Genomic DNA, 20209 nt, shown 5'->3' on the forward strand with positions numbered 1-20209 from the left:
AAGGAAGAACATCAGAGTGAATGAAAACAGGTTCACTCAGAAATTATCCAAGCAAGTGTATCAATAGTGTATAAGTGTGCAATCGATTAAAATCGATATCAACTAAAAAAATCTCATCAAAATCGTATGGAACCAAAAATAAACTTAAAACTTACTGAGGACATTGATAAAATAGGAAAATATCACTGTCACTTCTGATGACAGCCAATTTGTAAAAATAGAAGTACAAAAGGGCAGGCTTGAATAACCGTTTAAAAATTATTATCGTTATAACAGTCTAACAGGGTCATCGTTAAAAATTTAGTTACCGTTATATGTACTCATATCATATCACCAGTAAAAGTAACGGTAAGAGGTAACGTTAAGACTTTTTAACGTATTTTTTTTTGTATTTACCGGTAAATTGATATAACGATATTGATGATATCAGTTAACAGTGAAATGTATCGACTGCATCGTTACGACTGTTTTCTTTGATTAAATGATAGATTCGTTGTGAACACTTCTAATCGCATCGTATATCGCACAGTTGCGTTGCGACAGACAAACTTTAATTATATTTTATAAAACAGAACAGATTTTCATTTCACAAGTCGGTAACGATATTTATAAAGTTAATTGATATCGCTATTCTTAACGTTGATAGGTAAGATATACAACTTAATTTAATACCGTTATATAACGTCATAAGATTACATTACCTATGTCACGCCTATAACGGTATCAGTCGTACCTTTTTGAAAATAACGTTGTATATAGTTACTTTTAGTGTTTATTTAGTAACGTTAACAAGCCCTGGAAGAGAGAAAGAAGAGGAGTCCGAAGAGTCAGTGTCAGACAGACAGATCGGCCAACTAAACTTTTGTACAAAACAAACATTTCCTTTAAAAACATGAGTAAGATAAAAATTTAATTTTAAGTTTGTTTGGAAAATTAAAGTTATACAATAGAACTATAACAAATGCCAGTGACATATATATGACTGAAGGAGGTTAATTAAAAGATACATTTTGTAGTACTGAGTACTATAAACTCCTATGAAAGTTCCCAGAAACGACTATCAAAAAATTTATACAAAATGTTTCCTACAAATCACAAAACTATATTTGTTTTGGATCATTCTCCATACTTCGGCATGTCTTCTGAACATCCAATAGACTTCGACAGTTCAAAAACTCGAGGTCCTGGTTATGTTACATTACAACCGGTGTGCAAGTCCTTGTGGACTTGCAGCGTAGAGGCCGCTGTTGAATATTGTCGTATAGTGTGGGATCTATTTCCTGAAGGAAAATTGGTAAGAAAAGATTTTTTTAAATATTTAAACAAACTTGTACAATTGTATGAGATGATTGCAACACAGTTTTTATTATAAAATACTGCTCTACCCACCAGAAAAAGAGGCATTATTTTCTGTATTTTTGTATGTATACTGGGTCTTGCCTATAACTCTTCTTCATTCCTTTTGCTGTAAGAATTGCCAAAAAGAAAAAGTAATTTTTGTCTGTAATAAATTAAAGTAAAAATTTAAGTTATACTTTTTTACTAATTAAAAGTAAAAAAGGGAGATACCCTTCAAAATCCACTGTAAGTGCATTTTTTAACACTAGTACTAATGTACATAACTCAGAAAAGAGGCATTGGTACATAGCTGGGGTGGGATTTGAACTATGGCTCCACAGGCACTGTTCATGTATCTATTCGAACACTGATGTGGATGCTCTATGCCATGGTCAACAGTACCTACAACTTAAAACAATTCTGAGCGCATTTTTCATTTTACCGATTTCATTTCAGATTATTTTACAACCTATAAATTCATTTAAGAAATGTGTTGTGAAGGGGAAAATTTATCACCGTTAAATTATCATGATAATACTTTTAATCTTATAGATTACATAATATTATTGTGTAGTAATAATGTTCAAAATAAACCATTTAATTTACATTTAGCTTTCTTTAAAGAATTTTTAAAATCGGTTCAGAAGTTTATTGTTTATTCCTCACAAACATACAAAAATACAAATCTTCAAGTAGATGGTAACAAATGGTCTAAACAAGGTCTAGGGCTAAACAAGAAATTCTAAGCTAGAAGCTGTCTATTTGTCTGGACTGGAAGTATGGATTCTTATGTTTAATTTTCCCCTTTATTATATTACAGGTCCGTTTTGTGGTCAGTGATGCAGTAGCGCACATCTTAAACACTTGGGCTGTAAGTCAACAGAATTTGACACATGTAAGTAAATTACACATATATGTAATTGATGTTTAGAATGTGCTGTGTTTATAAAATATAATTAATTGGATCCATATTAAGCATGTGATCCTTGTACAAAACTTCAATCAACAATGTTATTATGCTTGTTCTTATATTTCATACTGGGAGCATACTCCTATAAGTTGACCTTCAAAATGTTGGCTAGAGATACCTAACCTAAACCTATACATTGTGTAAATAAATATACAGCTGTGTTTGTTTGTAGAAACATATCAAAGATTCTTGTACAAAAGTGTTATTACAAACTTAACGACTTCAGTAATGAATCATGTAATTAATTATAATTTTTTAGTATCTGTAATCAGCGTCTAAGTTATATGATTGATTAAAACTTTTGCAGCCCTAGGTTACTTTTGCAGGTCTAGCCTCATCTTGTGCCTAATGTCATCAGACACAAACTAGTAGTTTTTGAGTAAGAAATACAAATCTTTGCTCTTTATCCCTTCTGGGGTAGACAGAGCCAACAGCCTTAAATAGACTCGAAGGTTAGTTTCAGCAATGTGGAAAAAGATTTATCACACTCATAGAATCTAGAACAAAGTGAATATTATTATCATATTATCTGCAGATCCTAAATGGCCTATGTCTTGTGGGACAAATACATCATGGCGTTGGAGGAGATGTGGTTGGTCTGTGTGCCGCTATTGAAGCTTTAGGAGAACCATCACCCACTCAATTATCAAGGCCAGCTTCTGAACACTTCCAAAACCGGTATTAATTTGTCTTTTTTATAAGCTGAAATATCATGATGAACCCCTGTTCTTACCCTAAAGAGACTTTTTTACCTTTAAAATTAACCTAGCTGTTAGAGAGTCATCTCACATAGGCACTTTCTCCTCTGTTACAATTAGTATTTTACTTCCTTACAAATAAGTATTTTTACATAGTAATAAGATACATATAACTGTGAGAAGTATGTTGATGTAAAGTTCATTGAAGACTCTTGATATGTCTGTATCTTGGTATTGGCGGATTAATGGGACTGCGATTAATATTGTCCCTTCATCATGTCACTTGTCAAATAAAATTTTGTTAACATTTGTATAATTTAGATTTTAGTATAGGCTAAATAGTGATGTAAATTAATTTGTTATTATTTTCAGTGGCCGTGTAATATGCATCACAAGTGCAAGAGATGATGATTCCATCAGAAGTTTAGCCGAGATAGCTCTGAATGCTTTATTACAACAAAATAAGAAAGCTTCAATAATTACTACAACACCATCTAGTCCAGGAACCTCAAATCCTCCACAGTCAGTAAATAAATTGTTTTCATTCATATTGTATATTTTTTACATACATACATACATACATAAACTCACGCCTCTTTCCCGGAGGGGTAGGCAGAGACTACCTCTTTCCACTTGCCACGATCCCTGCATACTTCCTTTGCTTCATCCACATTCATAACTCTCTTCATGCAAGCTCGGCGGTTTCGGGCACTTTTGACCTGACCCTTCACCAGGACGTCCTTAATTTGATCAAGATATGTTCGTCTAGGTCTTCCCACCCCGACCTTTCCCTCCACACTCTCCTTGTATATCTGCTTAGTCAACCTGTTTTCATTCATCCTCTCCACATGACCGAACCATCTCAACATACCCTTTTCTATTCCTGTAACTACATCTTCTTTCACATCACAACATTCCCTTATCACGCTGTTCCTTATCCGGTCACTCAATTTCACACCCAACATACTCCTTAACGCTCTCATTTCCACTGCATTTATTCTGCTTTCGTGCTTCTTTTGCCATACCCAACTTTCACTCCCATACATTAATGTCGGGACCAACACGCCCCTGTGCACAGCCAGTCGAGCCTTTTTGGATAGTTTCTGACTGCTCATAAAGGCATGCAAAGCTCCATTCACCATGTTCCCCGCGTTCACTCTCCTTTCAATATCACTATCACACTTGCCATCTGATGTAAACTTTGATCCTAGATATACAAACTCTTTCACTTGCTCAACTTTTTCTCCTCCAATCAAAATATTACATGCTGTCATTTCTTTCTCCATTTCAAAAACCAGTGTTTTAGTTTTACTTACGTTCACTTTCATTCCTTTCTCTTTTAAAGCTTCATGCATACAGTTTACCATCTCCTGTAACTCCTCCGCTGATGACGCCAGTATAACCTGATCGTCGGCATAGAGCAGACATTTGACGAGTAATTCATTCATCCTTAATCCACTTTCAGACTCTTTCAAATCTGTCAAACAACTATCCATAAATAGGTTGAACAGCCACGGTGACGCAACACATCCCTGCCTAACACCTTTCTCAATCTTAAACCACTCAGTGTGCGCTCCGTTTATCCTGACACAAGCACTCGAATCCTCATATAAGGATTTCAGTGCTCGTATCAAGAGACTGCTCACCCCATGCATAGAAAGTGCTGACCACAATTCATTCCTCTCAACTCTGTCATAGGCCTTTTCCAAATCCACGAATGTGCAATAGACTTTTTGACTCTTGGCCAAAAACTTTTCGGCTATGCACCGCAAAGAAAAGACCTGATCAGTACATCCCATTCCCTTTCGAAATCCCGCTTGAGCATCCCATATTTTGTCATCAGTTTTATTCCTGACTCTATTAATCAATACCTTAGCATACAATTTGCCGACGACGCTAAGCAGGCTTATACCACGATAATTTTTGCAGTCCAGTTGTGACCCTTTTCCTTTGTAAAGTGGCACAATAACAGCCTTACACCAATCTTTTGGTACTCGGCCGCTTCTCCAACACAAATTGAAAAGGCAGTACAACTGTCTAGCTACGACGCCTTTTCCTGCTTTAAGCATCTCGACCGACACTCTATCATACCCGGCAGCCTTACCCGCTTTCATACTCTTAAGTGCTTCCACAATTTCAAACATTTCAATTTCGCCTTCCATCTCATTCTCTTTTTCTTCGCTTTAGCAGAACTCTTTCTTATTTTCTTCCTTTTTTTCAAATAAACTCTCAAAATAGTCCTTCCATATCTTTAGCACACATTCTTCTCCTTTCACAACGCTACCATCCTGGCATCTGATTAAGCTCTCTGGTTATAGTTTTTCCTCGGGCTGACCTTACGGATTTCCAGAATACTTTCAGATTTGACTGAAAGTCTTCTGATAGCCTTTTATCAAAATCCTCTTTATACTCTTCTTTCTTTCTAATCACAGCTTTCTTAACCAAATCTTTCATTTTTTTATATTCCTTACGTGCTTCATTCACATCCTCATCTATAACCTCTTGCATTCTTAAGTTAGCTTTTGCTGCTAACAAATCCAGCCATGCTTTCTTCTTTAATCGCACAAGTTCTTGCACATCTTTACTCATCCACGCATTTTTGTGATTTTTCCCTTTCCTTCTTCTACTTACACCACACACTTCAACAGCTACTTTCACAATTCTTTCTTTAAATTCCTTCCATCCATCTTCAATATTGCTCCTCTCATCTAAATCTTCAATTTCATTCTTCAGTCTATTAATATACTTCTTACCTACATCCATATCTTGCAAATTTTCTACTTTCACTCTTTCCAAAGCGCTGGTTTGCTCCCTTACCCTGTGCCGCCAGCGATTGAAGATACCCCTTATCCGGGATATCACCAGTAAATGGTCCGAGTCAATGCCAGCACCGCGATATGCACGGGTATCCAGCACTTTGTTCTTCAATCTTTCATCTACAATCACAAAGTCTATCATACTTTTTAAAATACCTTCCACTCTTGTATAGGTGTGGATCTCTTTATGTTGAAACATTGAGTTCGACACAAAAAGATCCCACTCTAGACAAATTTCTAATACACTTCTTCCATTATCATTCACCTTTTCGTCACCAAACGCACCAAGCACCTTTTCATATCCATCACGCTTTACACCCACCCATCCATTAAAATCACCTAACATAATAATCTTCTCATTTGGCTTGGTAACTTTCAATACTTCTCTTACACTATTCCAGAACTCCTCGTTTTCGCTTTTTGCTGATGTTGTACCCCTCGAACCCACATCCCACGGTGCATAAACACCTAAAACGAAGATCCGAGTGATTCCAACTTTCAGCCTAATCCATAGAAGACGAGGGCTGACACACTCATACTCATTCACACACTCAGCCATTCGTGCAGAAAGGATTAGACCGACCCCTTGACAGCCTCGGCTGGTACTGGAAATTCCAGACCAATACGCCGTGTAAGGGCCGTGCTGCGTCGCGTCGCATCCTTTCCGCTTCGTTTCATTCACGCACAACACATCCAACCGTCTTTCACCCATCATCTGACATACTTCCTCAATTTTATCCTTCATTCCTCCTCTTACATTCATCGTCGCAAAGCGGCTTTCAGCAGACCGCATACCGCTCCCGCCGGGAACGAGACGTGATGGGGTGCGGACACCATCGCCGCCATTTAGGTGCTCTTTCAAAAAATTTGCATCCATGCGATTCCCACGAGACGCAAGGGAACAATTTTGTCCGCCCCAGCAGAGCCCCGCATGCCAGGGTAAGGCTAGCCATTACCTGGGGGTCGCCCAACCCCATGGCGGAAGTGGCACGCTCGAGACTAGGCTCGCCCTAGTTTTAGCTCGCTATTTTTTACATCCTAGATATTTTATATGATTCTTGGGATTCTTCTACTGTTAAATTTCTGAAATCTAAGTTTAATCATGGATATGACACTAAAATTTTGTTTTATTTCACAGGCCTTTGTTAGTACATTATTGTCATCTAGTTATAATAAATATTACTCCGGATAACGTGGAGTCAATGGTCAATAATCAAGCACTTACTGAGGTAATAACATAATATGTTGATCAATATTACGTGATTTATATTTAATTAATTAGTTAATATTTTTTTATGTTTGTAATCACAGATGGGGGGTGGCTTAATGGGTGTGGAAGTATGGGCAACGCGCGCCAGCGAGTTGGCGAACATGCTCGGCAAATTGGTGTTACCGCATTATAGACTTGCTACCACAACTGTCACTGGCATTCCCATGAAAGTAATTTCACTTAGTTCTTAATTTAATAATAAAACAATACCTATGATTTGTTACTCACTGTTATGTCTTTTCATGTTTGATAGATTCTTCGACCTTCAACATTGAATCAATTAAATTTCTATCTAAGTAGATTTGTGGAAACACGCATGTTCTCGTATGGTATAAAACCCTTAAAATTTTAATAAAAAGTTAATACAAATTTCAATAAATAAAAATGTGTAAGTTGGTTTCGAGTTCCTGTCAGATCTGTAAAATTTTTCACCAATGGCAATACTGCATGACTTGATTACCTAACTAACTCAAATAAAAATCCTTATTACAGGAGGAACAAAACGCGAGTTCGAGCGCAAATTACGATGTTGAAATTATTCATTCTGCGGAAGCACACGCTGGTCTGAGAGCTGCACAAACTGCTGCCGAGGCCGCCGAATCGGTAAGCAAGTATATAGTTTATAAATATACTACATGAAGCCTGCTCCACGTATATGTAAATCCCGTTAATTCCTTTAGCCCGTAAACTCTTTTAGCGAACCCCTAGACTACATAAATATAATATTATGTTATATACTTATGTTATATACCGCCCGCGACTTCGTCCACGTGGAATCAATCCCCCGGGAACTCTGGGATAAAAAGTAGCCTATATGTTATTCTGGGTCTTCAGCTACCTACATACCAAATTTCATCGTAATCGGTTCAGTAGTTTTTGCGTGAAAGAGTAACAAACATCCATACTGACATCTGGACATACTCACAACCTTTCGCATTTATAATAATAGTAGGATAATAAATTTTGGTAGGTGGTACTGCGCTGGTGGACACCGCGGGGGGCAGAAGGAGGGGCGGGGAGCTGCAGTGGGCCGCTGTGGAGGGTCACCCCCGCCGATGTGGCTTCGAGACCATCCGCCTGTCTCGTCAACTTTCTTCTCAACGGACGCTCCGTCACTCTTGAGATGCCTAGGTACCTAAAATAATTGATACTTGTTTAAGTTTTGAAACCATTTTTACTTACTGGCCGCTGAGAAAAACGGTAATTTTTCTGATTGTATGTACTGAAAATAATTTGGAAGTTGTCTATAAACATGGTGCCGGCACCAATAAAAAAAGAATAGGATCACTCCAACTCATTCCCATGGATGTCGTAAGAAGTGACTAAGGGATAGGCTTATAAAGTTAGGATTCTTCTTTTAGGCGATGGGCTAGCAACCTGTCATAATTTGAATCTCAATTCTATCATTCGATATCATAATTGCGACGACACATTTTTTATATTATTTCCAATTCTATGGAATTGATGTTTTGTTTACCATAAGGCACCAGCCATATCGTCAAATCTTTTTAGGAAATATCTATCATATTTACCAATCATAACGTAAACTTATTTAAAGGAAAGGCGGTGGCAGATCAGCCTCCCACGTGCTAGCAGCACAGGGCGGAGAGTTATGGATCGGGGCGCTGGGCGGGCGCACGCCCTACGACGACCCGCCCGCCCTGTCCGAGGGCGCGGGGGGGCGCGTCACAGATTACAGGTACGTCATATACTGTTTCTCTTTCTTACGTCGATCCGGCTCGAAGGACCACGAACGTAAAGTCCCGAATTAAATATGCTTTAGAAATTATTGTCATGGGTTTGTTTCCGATGCACGTAAAATCATATCGTGTGTTTGTATTGTTACTCTTTCACGTGAAAACTCACCAACTAACTTTTATTAAACCTTACATATATATAGTTGACACATAAAAACACGCCACCGAACCCGCAGATGAAGCTTGTTATCCATAAAGAGCACTATTTCATCTTTTGAAAATTTACCTTATTTACAGAATAAAAGAATTCGGTGCATTGATGCAACAAAACAAGTTGCATCCGTTGCGAGGCGCGGGCGCAAACGCACGTGCGCGTGCACGCCTACAAAGACATACGACGTACTGGCCACTTACTATTTCGTCCACTTTGATATTCAACTTGGGTTCTGTGAGTTAACTTTTTATATCTTTTGTATTCTAAATACTTAATTTGAAAACAGACGTATAAAATGTTTTTTTATCTGGATAGATTCTACGACCATAATTGTCCTAACTTTTCGTCTTTTTATGATCACGATTTTAGAGTGAAAAGTTCTGTTAAATCTAACAGAGTTATTCTTGCTTTTATTCATACTAGCGACCCGCCCCGGCTTCGCACAGGTGCAAAATTATAAATGTTATTATACATAAAAACCTTCCTCTTGAATCACTCTACCTGTTACAAAAAACCGCATCAAAATCCGTTGCGTAATTTTAAAGATTTAAGCATACAGACAAACAGACTAAAATAGCGACTTTGTTTTATACTATGTAGTGATGGTTTATGTTTACGTTTCCAGGTAATGGAACCCCTAACCCGGCTGGTCGTACAAGAATCTCTGACGGATGACGAAGTGGACACGTGTCGAAACGTTCTCCTCTCACTTCTTGGCATGGAGTCGCGACACGAGTTTCCTTCGTCGCAGCTCTCGTCAAACATGAGGTATGTGGCGACACCTATATAGGGGTTTAAGTAAAGTTTACCTTTCACATCTTGGCGACACGAGTTTCCTTCGTCGCAACTCTTGTCCAATATAAAGTATGTGCTAGGTTGTTCTTGAAGTTAATTCTTTATCTAACAAAAAGTTAACAGCAACTCTTATAGCATTTTAAAAATTTTAAGTCCAGTATTCCACCAAAATCTTGTAGCTATAAGCCAAATATGATTATAGTTGATCTTAACTGTCGGCGACTGACGTGAATTAATTTTTATCAAAAAAGTTTTGACCATCTGCTACACAAACCTTTTCATTTAATACTCTGACGTTAAGAGATTATATGAAGTGCATGTCCGCCATCTTCGGATATCTGCCGTCATACATTTTATTCTAATCGTTTACGAAAAATTTCAGATTGGTATTTTGAGTTAAACTGATTCAAAATATAGATGCAAGATTTACTTACCGAAAAATTAAGAGATATATTTAAAGACTTGTTTGTGTTCAGGGGTAAATCAAGTTCTCGGCGGGAAGAGCAATGGCGCCAAGTGTGGGGTGAATTAGAAGCGTTAGTGCGCGCTCATTCAGCGTCGCCCGCGCATCGCACGCTACTGCGCGTGTTGTTGGACTGCAGAGCGCATAACAACCACAATACCGATGGTGAGTTTGTTTTTCAAGGACCTACTGGTATTTAAGCCACTTCGGACAGTACAGTATAGGAATGCGAGATTCATAACAAGCCCTGCCCCTTTTATGGTTGGAGTAAAAATCACCATACCTATACAAATGAACTAAATTTCTTCCTAGACCCAGGCCAGTAGGTTTAACGACAATATGTCTTCAGTGTCCAGTCATCTTCTTACTCCTGGCGTTAGTCCTGATTACATCCTCATATCTCGGGACAGGAGACCTTTGATTGGTTGAGTTTTTACACTTACAGGTTTTTACACCTAACCCGTATTGGATCATGGTTTTCAGTTGCCTGAATGTGCAGGTTTCCTCATGATGTTTTCCTTCACTAAAGCATCGGTTAGCACTCAAACTAATGTACATAACTCAGAAAAAGAGTCATTGGTTGCTCACCAAATGCATATAAAAAGCATGTAATAGACGGAGTGGTTTTGTTCATGTTAGGTTTCTTTATATGAAGCACGTGGATATGGAACAATGTTTTTCTAATCTTAAAATAATCCTTGGTTAGAGATTTTTCCGTGCATGATTTTTTGTGCAAGTACATTATGTGACTCGTGATGGCATGCGTAGATTTTTGTTATTTGTTCTATTAATCACTAAGGTGTTTCGAGTAGATATAGTAGTATGGTATTTCAGTATGTTCTTGATATTATAAAATGTTATAAAGACATCGGAACTGACAAAAAAGACATTCTTGCAATTTTATTTGAAAACAGTTCCATTTTTATAACGGCTTTCTCTTATTTTAAACCCTGAATACATACTGAAATATACAGATTAAGTGTCTAGTGTTGTGATCGTGTCGATTAATCACTAATAACCTCCTAGGTGAATCTCGTGCAACTGTGATTCGTGCAACCACAGATTCCCCGCTTTCGCCGGTCGGGGCCGGCAACGGCGCTAGCAGCGACGTGTGGGCGCCCAGAAATGTGTTGGACGCACTTCTAGGGCCACCGAGACCACCACGGAGGCCAGACTTCGCTGGTCGCATGGCGGCCGGCACTCGACCCGCAACGTTATACCCACAGTTACAGCAAGACGTCGAGACACAACACTAGTTTGTAAGGATGTCGGCGAGTTCCTTTTTTAAGTTAGATTTAAGGCTGATTATTGAATTATAAATGAATTTTTGAACCATTGATTTTTTATTTGGGTGGTGGATGAATAGATTAGATTCAAAATCATAAGTCATTTGCAAAACGGCCGTTTTGATATCTGTCCGATAACTTTCATCATCATATAATTTTTATACTTTTTTCGCAATAAGAACATAAGGATCTCCTGGCGAAAGGTCAGGTCAAGAATACCAGAAGTGAATGTGGATGAAGTGAAAGAAGTACGCAGAGATAGTGGCAAGTGGGAAGTTGTTGTTTCTGCCTACCCCTCCGGTATGTATGTATCACAATATGCCTTTCATTTTGGAAATAAAAACCAAATCAACTTTTATTTTCAATATTTCTAACAGTAACAACAGAAATATAATTTAGTTATTTAAATTTCTTATTTTGTCCTGTCCTGTCCGCTTTAATCTTCTGGAGCTAGTGGCATGGAATATACTTTATTTGAACCCTTCATTCATTTAAGCATTAAGCAAATGAAGATTATGATACCAAAGTAAGTATTGAATAAGTATTCAGTAACTACCTAACCTTTTTTATCTGATGTTTAATTTATCTGATGAGAATTTTGTTGATTACGTGCGCCGGTTCGAGCGGGTCTCACGCTCAAAACGTCGTGGTCGATAAATGTCTCTCGCAGATTGCCTCTGAGTGGCAGCGGGCAAAGATGCGGCAACGTAGATTCTAGTTTTTGTTCTTGAAATTAATAATCATTGCCCTCCAGTGTAGCTTCATTCATTATCACGGATATATAACAAAAAAAAATCAATGAAAAAATTGCGTCATACAACCTTTTCTCGCCATTTGTCTCAAATTTGGTAATTTAGGAAGAGACAGATTATTTCCGTCCTTTTCATCTCTTATTGTTATTACTAGGAGATGGAATGATACGGAAAACTTATAGGTTACTTTTCCATTAGTTTGCATCATATTTCCATGGCAGTACCTTAGGTATGTTTCTATGTTCATTATATACTTTCAGGCAGGCAAATAATTCACCAAATTATAGGTATTAAAAAAACGGGGTTAAAAATAAAAATGCTACATTATAAAATTAATATCTTATATTTGTTCAATAAAAACTACATTGTGGGCCCGTGTGCCCGGCGCCCGGGTAACACGACCTTTGTATTATCTTGTTGCATATACTCTGCGCGCAGACTGTGTCATAAGGCAATGGTGTGAGTGTGGCCGCGGCTGCCTCTTAAGACGCCATCGAGACCGAATATCGGGGTGGGAAATATTAGTTTGAAGAACATAGTCGTATAATACGAAATCTATGAAAAATAAAAAAACAAATACAAACACAATATCGAAATTTATCGCATGTCTACGATTAAATTCTTCAATGACTTAAATTCAAGACGATCTCTATTCTGTAGTTGAGCTTCAAAAGTTTAATCGATGACTAATTAAGACGCAGCCTGCCGCCTCGTCAAGGCATCTGGTCCGGATCTCATTGCGGCGACCCTCGCCGCCAACTTTACAAATTATTGGAATGTCTCGCGGGATGCGACCGTTCAAACATAAAAAAAAATATTACAAACAAAAACTAACACTAGGCCCTTCGCGGGCCACTCACATTGAAATATTGTACAATCTCATACTCTCCTAGAGCGCGCCCTAAATTCAAACACCATCCAAACGCATCCAAAATATTAATACCCTATAAAACTTACAAAATCGTCCGGTACTCTTAAACTTAATGCTAAGTTAAAATTAATCGGAATTGAAAATAAATTACCTAGGTACAATATTTTAGTCTAGAAAGCTATTTATAGACGCACGAGGGATGGTAGGTGGGTCGGGATGTCAGTGCGTGGCTTCCCGCAGTTTCTTCGCGAGCGGCGCCACTGTCGCGTCAGACGAGTCGCCAAGTGAGTTCTCTTCTGCGGAACTCGCTTCTTCTATTGGTCTGAAATAGAATTCAACAGCTTTATTTGATTGCCACTCTTTACAGCAAATTGTATTCTATCTCCAAATGTTGCCAGGGCTTCACATAGATTTCTGATCGAAAAGTATATAAGGTTGTCGCAAACCTAATTAAAAAAGGCGTTTTCTCCATGAAAAAGACTCTTCTCTCGATCAAACAAGGTAGCCTACAAAAACCGACACACAGGCAAAGATTACAACTGTTGCAAGTTGTACATGGATGTGAGAAGCAAGCAACGAAATATTCAGCAAGTAGAGTCAGGCGGACCATTATCAAACTATTTATAATTAAGTATATACCTACCTCCTCTAAGTTTGACAAGAACCTTTATTTTTAAAAGTAGGTAAATATATTTTGTTTACCTTTTGGCGCGCGGCGTGCTGAAGGCGGAGTCTGAGTTGTCTGAGGGTGAGGCGGGGGTGGCGGGGGACGCTGCTTTCGCGTCCATTGAGTCTTCTGTACAGGACGTCGTCGTGTCTTCATTCACTGAGTCTGGGCCTAGCTTGCCTGGAACAAATAACGAAGTTGTAGAATTTGGGATCATTTTTAAACTAGTCTTTAACTTATTCTTCTTGTTGAAGAATAAAATAAAAGACCTATAATTTATTCCGTAAATGTGGTTATAATAAGTTTTATCTGGGTAGTTTTGTGCATCAAATATTAAACATGTTGTTTTAACGCCTGTAACAAGCAGGTGATATTAACTTGAGATGATTTTTCAGGTTATAATAGCGTTTATATGAAAGTAATACAGTCTATAAAGTTGGATATTGATTGGGTGTTCATTAGCCTTTAATTAGAGCGAGAATTTGTCCAATCTTTGCTTAGCAGAGCCGCGATTTTCATTAACAAAACATGATAGTAGACTAATTTAAAGAAATATTGAGTTTGAATTTAATTAACTTTCATATTTTTTTATTTACATGCTTAAACCTTATATATAATTTTTCTGAATTTGTCCATCTAACTGTTTGTGTTATTTGGCCTTCGGTCAAATATTTTACGTGCATTTAACTCCCTATTACGTTGCATCATTTTTTATTTATTTGCTCAATTTTCCTGCCCAATGCTATATTTAGCTGTAAAATTACCAAACACAACGCTCAATCAAATGTGTGACCCGAAGCTAGGGCAATAGAAATTCAATAAACCCAGATTTAAAAATAAACTGACTACCTACCTACATGCATAATTTTCACGAGAGTTATTAATAGGATTGTAGTATCGCTATTTTTAACGAGTCCAAAATAACCTCGGTCGTTATTTACATAACATGTACCGGTATGCTATGCTTTTGTCTTTTATTGTTTACTAACATTCACATGCGGTTTTGTCCTTATATAATTCGCGAATGTATTATATCCCGGCAAAAACTTCATCTTATTTAATAAAATTAAAATAAATTCTTATTTCAAACATTATTTTGTTTTAATTGAACTATGTATTTCAATATTTTATTTGCTTCATAATCAATATATGTATAAGTTCACTTCGTTGTCCATACAACGTCAGCAATGTTCATACAAATGACTGGAACGCTATTTTTAAAGCTTTTTCCCTCAGCGCTTTCTAAACTGTTTGTATCTGGTTTTCGAAATCCAAACGCAGCATGTAAAATTAAGTTCAAAAATATAAAATTTTAATTTTTAAAATTAACCCTTTTGTACACTTACCATTTCCGTTTGTGGGTGGTTCCAAATTGCTTTCGTCGCTGGGGAGGGGAGAGCCGCCATTGGTGGGGGGTGCGGTGAGGCTAGGTTTCTTCCCAAGCAGTTCTGGTTGTAAATCTGATACTATATTGTGTGTCCATAATGCCAGCTCTACCATATGTGGTGACCATTTCTTGCCACAGCCGTTTTGTTCCTGTAATAAGTTTTAATGAATATTTTTATAGTATGTGTAACCTTAATCCAATCCAAGTTAGGTTTCCTAACAAAGGTTGCGGAGGTCAGATCAGAGTCGCTTTGTGTAAAAATCTGATTCACCCCGAGCTCTTCTCCAGAAGGGTGAGGCTGTTACCGGGACTAACGACAGGAGGCAGAAGAATATAGGATAACCAAAACAGAAATCTAAATAAAAAAATCTAAAGAACAGAAATCCAAAAAAAATATTAATCTAAATAATTTTAAGGATTATTCGCAGGATTTTTCTCGAAATTCAATAACGAGTCAAAACAAATTGGTTTTATCAACTAAAGGCAATGACTGTAAATATTCCGATATCACAACATACTAATAAATCAACGTTTACTTAGGGTCAACATATACTGGGTTTATTGCGTGATTTTACCGCAGTACAAGTAGTTATAGACTGAAATAAAATATAATAACAGCTAACAACGACAGCAACCATATACATATGTTTAAATTGTTAACGTGTAAATTTTAGCTTTATGAAATTCGTGTATAAAAACGCAAAAAGCTATTATGATAATTATGCGGACAATAATTGGACCTGTATTTTTTATGACAGGTCATTTGTGAGTCCTCATAAAGCTGTACTTAATCTAAACCACTATTTACTTCGATTCAAATTACCAATATATTTTAATTTTTCCAATAACATCTGGACACTAACCTTATTTAACCTATCACAGACGGTCTTTATATGATTTACAAAATTGAGGTATTCCTTGGCAGTATAGTCGATTCCTTCCATTTCTGGGATGGCTTGTAAACATTCGTCGGCCATGAAAGGTGCTATTTCAGGGCTCGCCGCAGCCAGCAGCGCGGACGCCGTCGCTGTCCCGACACCCTTCAGGTTACTGAGAGCGGTCATGGCTGACTCTATGTTAGGCAGTTTGCGGAAAGCCTTCTTCGTCTCTTGCATGACCGCTCTAGGTGTATTCACTTTTATGAGATACGATAATTGTGGATAAAACTTCCCTCTCTGTAACAAAAAAATGAGTAATTGTACCTTTCATTAAACTAGCTGATTCCACAATTTCTCTCGCGTGACTAAACGGTTTTTGATATGGTGCTGCATCATATATGTATATACATGCCGGGAACCACAAGGCACTTTTGTATTGAAGATAAAATACATATATATATATATCTTCAATACAAATGTGCCGTGTGGTTCCCGGCAGTTTGTTTAGAATGACCCATGGATGAATGAATGAATTCTCATTTTGCCAAGTGTCATTTTGAGTATGATTCTATAATGAAAGCAATATGATTTGTATGGAATATAATAGCAGAATGAATCAGCATTTGATTCTGGGAATGTTATTTCAGTGAGGTCTGCGCAACGTGACATTGAACATATTCTCATAAACGAAATGATACGTGTTTGCCGTTGAAGTTATTACTTGGGCATAGCTGAGAAGCGCTAACACACATTTATGGCAATATTGATATATTTCAGGCATACTATCATGTTCAGATAATACTGTTACGTATAAACTTTAGGATGTAGTTGAATCATATTTTTATAGGAAATTCTTAGTTCTTTACAAGAAAAAACTAAACATTACCCGCTACAAAACTATTATTGAACACGTGGTCTTAAAATTTTTACACAAGCTCACGTCATAATAAAAAAGTTATAAAATTCCTCTCTCCAAACTGCTGTTGGATCAAAGACAGCTTGTCAATTTTTTTCATTATATAACAAATTCGACGTCTAAACTTTTTAAAAAAGTTACTTTATCGGTAATAATATAAATTTACATGCGTATAGTTAAGGTACATACATATTTGGCGCTTTTCTTTAAGGTAAAGTACTTTAGAACAACCTATTAGTAATTCTGTGGTTTCAGTATGGATATGAATAAAAATCTTGTTGTGCAGAAAATCTGTTTGAAAATATCACAAAGATAAAATATATTGAATCATCATGTTTGAAATATTTTATTCTGGTTTTATAAACTTACCGCTTGTTTCCATTTCATCAGCTGAACCAGCTCTTCGTGTATCATATGCGCATCCTTCCCGCGGGATTTTATCTTTTTGGGTAACTCATTTTGGTACCTGAAAATAAAGATAGTGGAAATTGATAACGAAATTTTTTTTTTGTTTGTCGATATCATTCAGTTTTATGACTTATTAATATACCATTAAAAAATCTAGATACATATTCAGTTTTGACGTGTACTGCTACTAGATGGCACCTAAGTCAATTTTTTCTCCGTAGTTGTAAAATATTAGTGCTTAGATACCTATTATAATAGTTTTTTATGTTAATAGAATAGGAATTAAAATACGAAAGTTTGTAAGAATGCGACTTTTTCACCAAAATCTGCTAAACAAAAATTTTTATGAACTTTGACGGAATTTGGTAACACTGGTAGAATAAACCCTGGTAGGTATAACATATTAAAAGTACTTAATATGTCCAAAATTCTCGCTGGAGCGAAGCCCAGGGGCGGAGTAAGTATAAGAGAAATGGATTACAGGCAGAGCCAAAGTTTAAATAATCAATCGCGTATTTACCCATCTACTCTATGAAAAATGTCTGCACGTCAATGTACGCAAGTAATCTAAAAGTTAAATGTCGATTGTTTATTTCAGCGCGCAATTTCAATGTTTTCCCATCCATTGTTGATATTTCTCATGAAAGGACCGAATGGTACAGGTAGATAGGTACTTATTTTTAGTAAATTTCCTAGATACCTACATAGATTTGTTGGAAATAAAATTAAAATATTCTTTATTTTATTCTATTCTTTTATAATATTCTTTGTTTTATTATATATTGAGATTGAAAAAATTTTTTAATCAAGGTGGTCTGGACGACTAATTTCCAGATCAAGTAAAAACAACTATAGAACTTAAGCTGTCTATCTATTGTTTAAGGAATTTATTATTGCACCACATTAACTAAAATCCGAATTATTTTTGTTAGTACCTTTTTGGCGCCACTTTCTTAAATTTTATCGTACCTACCTAAGAATCTTTTATCTTTAGTTTAATATTTCTTAAATTTCAAAAATTTTTTTTTTTTAATTTTACCTGTTTGTTATTGACTGCTGATAAATTATTATTAAGGAATAATATATATGTTTGTTATATAAGAAGTTAGATATACTTAGGTATTTTTAAATAAATAGGTACCTATTTTTATTTGTTGTACTGAACTTCACATGAAATACAACACGCACGTTATGTGCAACTTACTATAAATGAGTAAAGTTTCAGGACCTTGAAATTTTTTGATCAAGTCGATCTGAAAATGATTAAATAATTAACTAAAGAAATATGTTTCGTGTAACTTGGTAATTTCAACAATCAAAAATATTTAGTTTGTGGATGCTGTCGGATGCATAAATTGTCAACGAATTGTGTAGGCTTACATACTAGGTACATTTAATTATAGGACTTTATATTAAGTTAGTATCAACAAATATTATTACATTTTAACTAGCTCCCTTGTATTGATAGTTTTGAAAATTTTATTAAATATTTGATGGTTTTAGAAGTAAAGAAATAAACTATAAAATTAGCCAAAGAGCAAGTCACCATTTTGAGCGGATGTGAGTGGTATTTAACAAAGCTTTGTTTAATCATATAATTGAAAACATTAAGAATTGCATACACGCTATCAGTCATCTTAATTAAATGTATAATATGGACAATTATTGGCTAAATTAGTCCAATGTTAAAATAAATGCAATAAAACGAGTTGTGAACGCAACACGGACAAGCCACCATTTTATAACGCCTAAGCGCGGTAATATTTTTCCACACACTGGCTTCAGGAAAACGATCGTGTCAATTTGACATCGATCCCACGTGACACAGTGATTTTAATGAGCAGTCCGCGGACTAGAGATGCAGCCTCGAGGGAGGTAGCTATCAAATCAGTTTGCACGGATACACACACAATACAAGTTCATTGACACGCCACGGCCGCATTTTCTCCTTTGAAAGACGTTTGTACTTACCAATTGTCCAATTTTATCAATTCCTCAGGTTTCTTTGTTTTCTGTTCTGCCTTTAGTTTTAACGCTTGTGGGTATAACTTCAAAACACTGTCAAAATCTTTTGCATCTGCCTCCAGAAAGAAAGTAGACGTGTCTTTCGCGGTAGCCATTGTGAACGTTCTAAATGTACAACACTGTGTTATTTAGTTAGCTATAGCGCCGAACTCGACGCGGCGGCAGCACCTGGCCAACTGGGCGCCCTCTCCCCACCCGACGCCATCTTGTCGAGTGAACCTCTAATGACGTTCAATATTGTTATTTAGAAAAAGCTATTTTCTATCAGATTTTAAATAGATTTTAATTTTATCTTCCTGCATGCAAATAAATGCTGAATTCACTCCTTACTCTGCCTATTTTTGATAACCTTTTGATGTAGATATGCTCGCGAATGAAACAAAAAATATACTTACTCATTCGCTGTTGCAAGGTTATATCGGGCGAACGAGTCGCGGCATCGGACATTTGTCTGGCCTCCACCCACAGGGAATAACAGGATGGAAAAAAAGAAATTCCATTTTGTGGGAAATCACTGCACATTTATAGGATATGATTAAATAGAAAACCAATTCAGCACATTATTAGTTAAGAAATCACTTGAATGTTAGTCACGTCGACCTCGGAGCACTATCAATTTCCTTAAACCGTGACGCAACACACGACACCGTTCTACCGAAACGACTTTGGTAAACACGCATATTTTCCGTTGCATTGCAGTACACACTGAGCTCGGAGTAGTCATGAAGTAGTAACTAGCGGTGTACATAAGGCATTTA

General features: G+C 36.7%; 2 protein-coding genes across 4 annotated transcripts; one reads left to right on the forward strand and one right to left on the reverse strand.

The window, feature by feature from the left end:
- Positions 1-790: 790 nt before the first annotated feature.
- On the forward strand, positions 791-11593 carry LOC106142236 (protein asunder). Of its 3 annotated transcripts, none has more exons than XM_013343940.2 (13): positions 791-1294; positions 2159-2233; positions 2844-2986; positions 3379-3528; positions 6961-7051; positions 7134-7262; positions 7585-7695; positions 8063-8223; positions 8651-8791; positions 9087-9237; positions 9629-9771; positions 10275-10426; positions 11324-11593. In XM_013343940.2, the coding sequence occupies exons 1-13, from the start codon at positions 1079-1081 to the stop codon at positions 11515-11517; spliced, it is 1857 nt and encodes a 618-aa protein (XP_013199394.2). In that variant the 5' UTR covers positions 791-1078; the 3' UTR covers positions 11518-11593. The 3 variants fall into 3 exon arrangements, with proteins under 3 accessions (XP_013199394.2, XP_013199385.2, XP_060802992.1); XM_013343931.2 differs by having other exon boundaries at positions 793-1294; positions 11288-11593; XM_060947009.1 differs by lacking the exon at positions 791-1294 and adding an exon at positions 1910-2037 and having other exon boundaries at positions 11288-11593.
- Positions 11594-12623: 1030 nt separating this feature from the next.
- On the reverse strand, positions 12624-19812 carry LOC106142662 (uncharacterized). The gene is made up of 6 exons (XM_013344511.2): positions 19398-19812; positions 17388-17484; positions 16088-16399; positions 15184-15373; positions 13873-14017; positions 12624-13492 (listed from the first exon to the last, which is right to left on the reverse strand). The coding sequence occupies exons 1-6, from the start codon at positions 19544-19546 to the stop codon at positions 13390-13392; spliced, it is 996 nt and encodes a 331-aa protein (XP_013199965.1). The 5' UTR covers positions 19547-19812; the 3' UTR covers positions 12624-13389.
- Between the last annotated feature and the right edge of the window lie 397 nt (positions 19813-20209).

This window comes from Amyelois transitella, chromosome 12 (assembly GCF_032362555.1).
Source record: "Amyelois transitella isolate CPQ chromosome 12, ilAmyTran1.1, whole genome shotgun sequence".
NCBI lineage: Eukaryota > Metazoa > Arthropoda > Insecta > Lepidoptera > Pyralidae > Amyelois > Amyelois transitella.

Bases quoted from the DNA above. Each gene is read 5' to 3' on its own strand.
- LOC106142236 (XM_013343931.2), top strand. From the start codon at position 1,079: ATGTTTCCTACAAATCACAAAACTATATTTGTTTTGGATCATTCTCCA. The intron at 1,295-2,158 runs GTAAGAAAAGAT...ATTATATTACAG, and splicing joins TATTTCCTGAAGGAAAATTG to GTCCGTTTTGTGGTCAGTGA. The intron at 9,772-10,274 runs GTATGTGGCGAC...GTTTGTGTTCAG, and splicing joins CAGCTCTCGTCAAACATGAG to GGGTAAATCAAGTTCTCGGC.
- LOC106142662 (XM_013344511.2), bottom strand. From the start codon at position 19,546: ATGGCTACCGCGAAAGACACGTCTACTTTCTTTCTGGAGGCAGATGCA. The intron at 16,400-17,387 runs GTAAGTTTATAA...TTTTTGTTACAG, and splicing joins TGATGAAATGGAAACAAGCG to AGAGGGAAGTTTTATCCACA. The intron at 15,374-16,087 runs GTTAGTGTCCAG...AACTTATTACAG, and splicing joins TCTGTGATAGGTTAAATAAG to GAACAAAACGGCTGTGGCAA.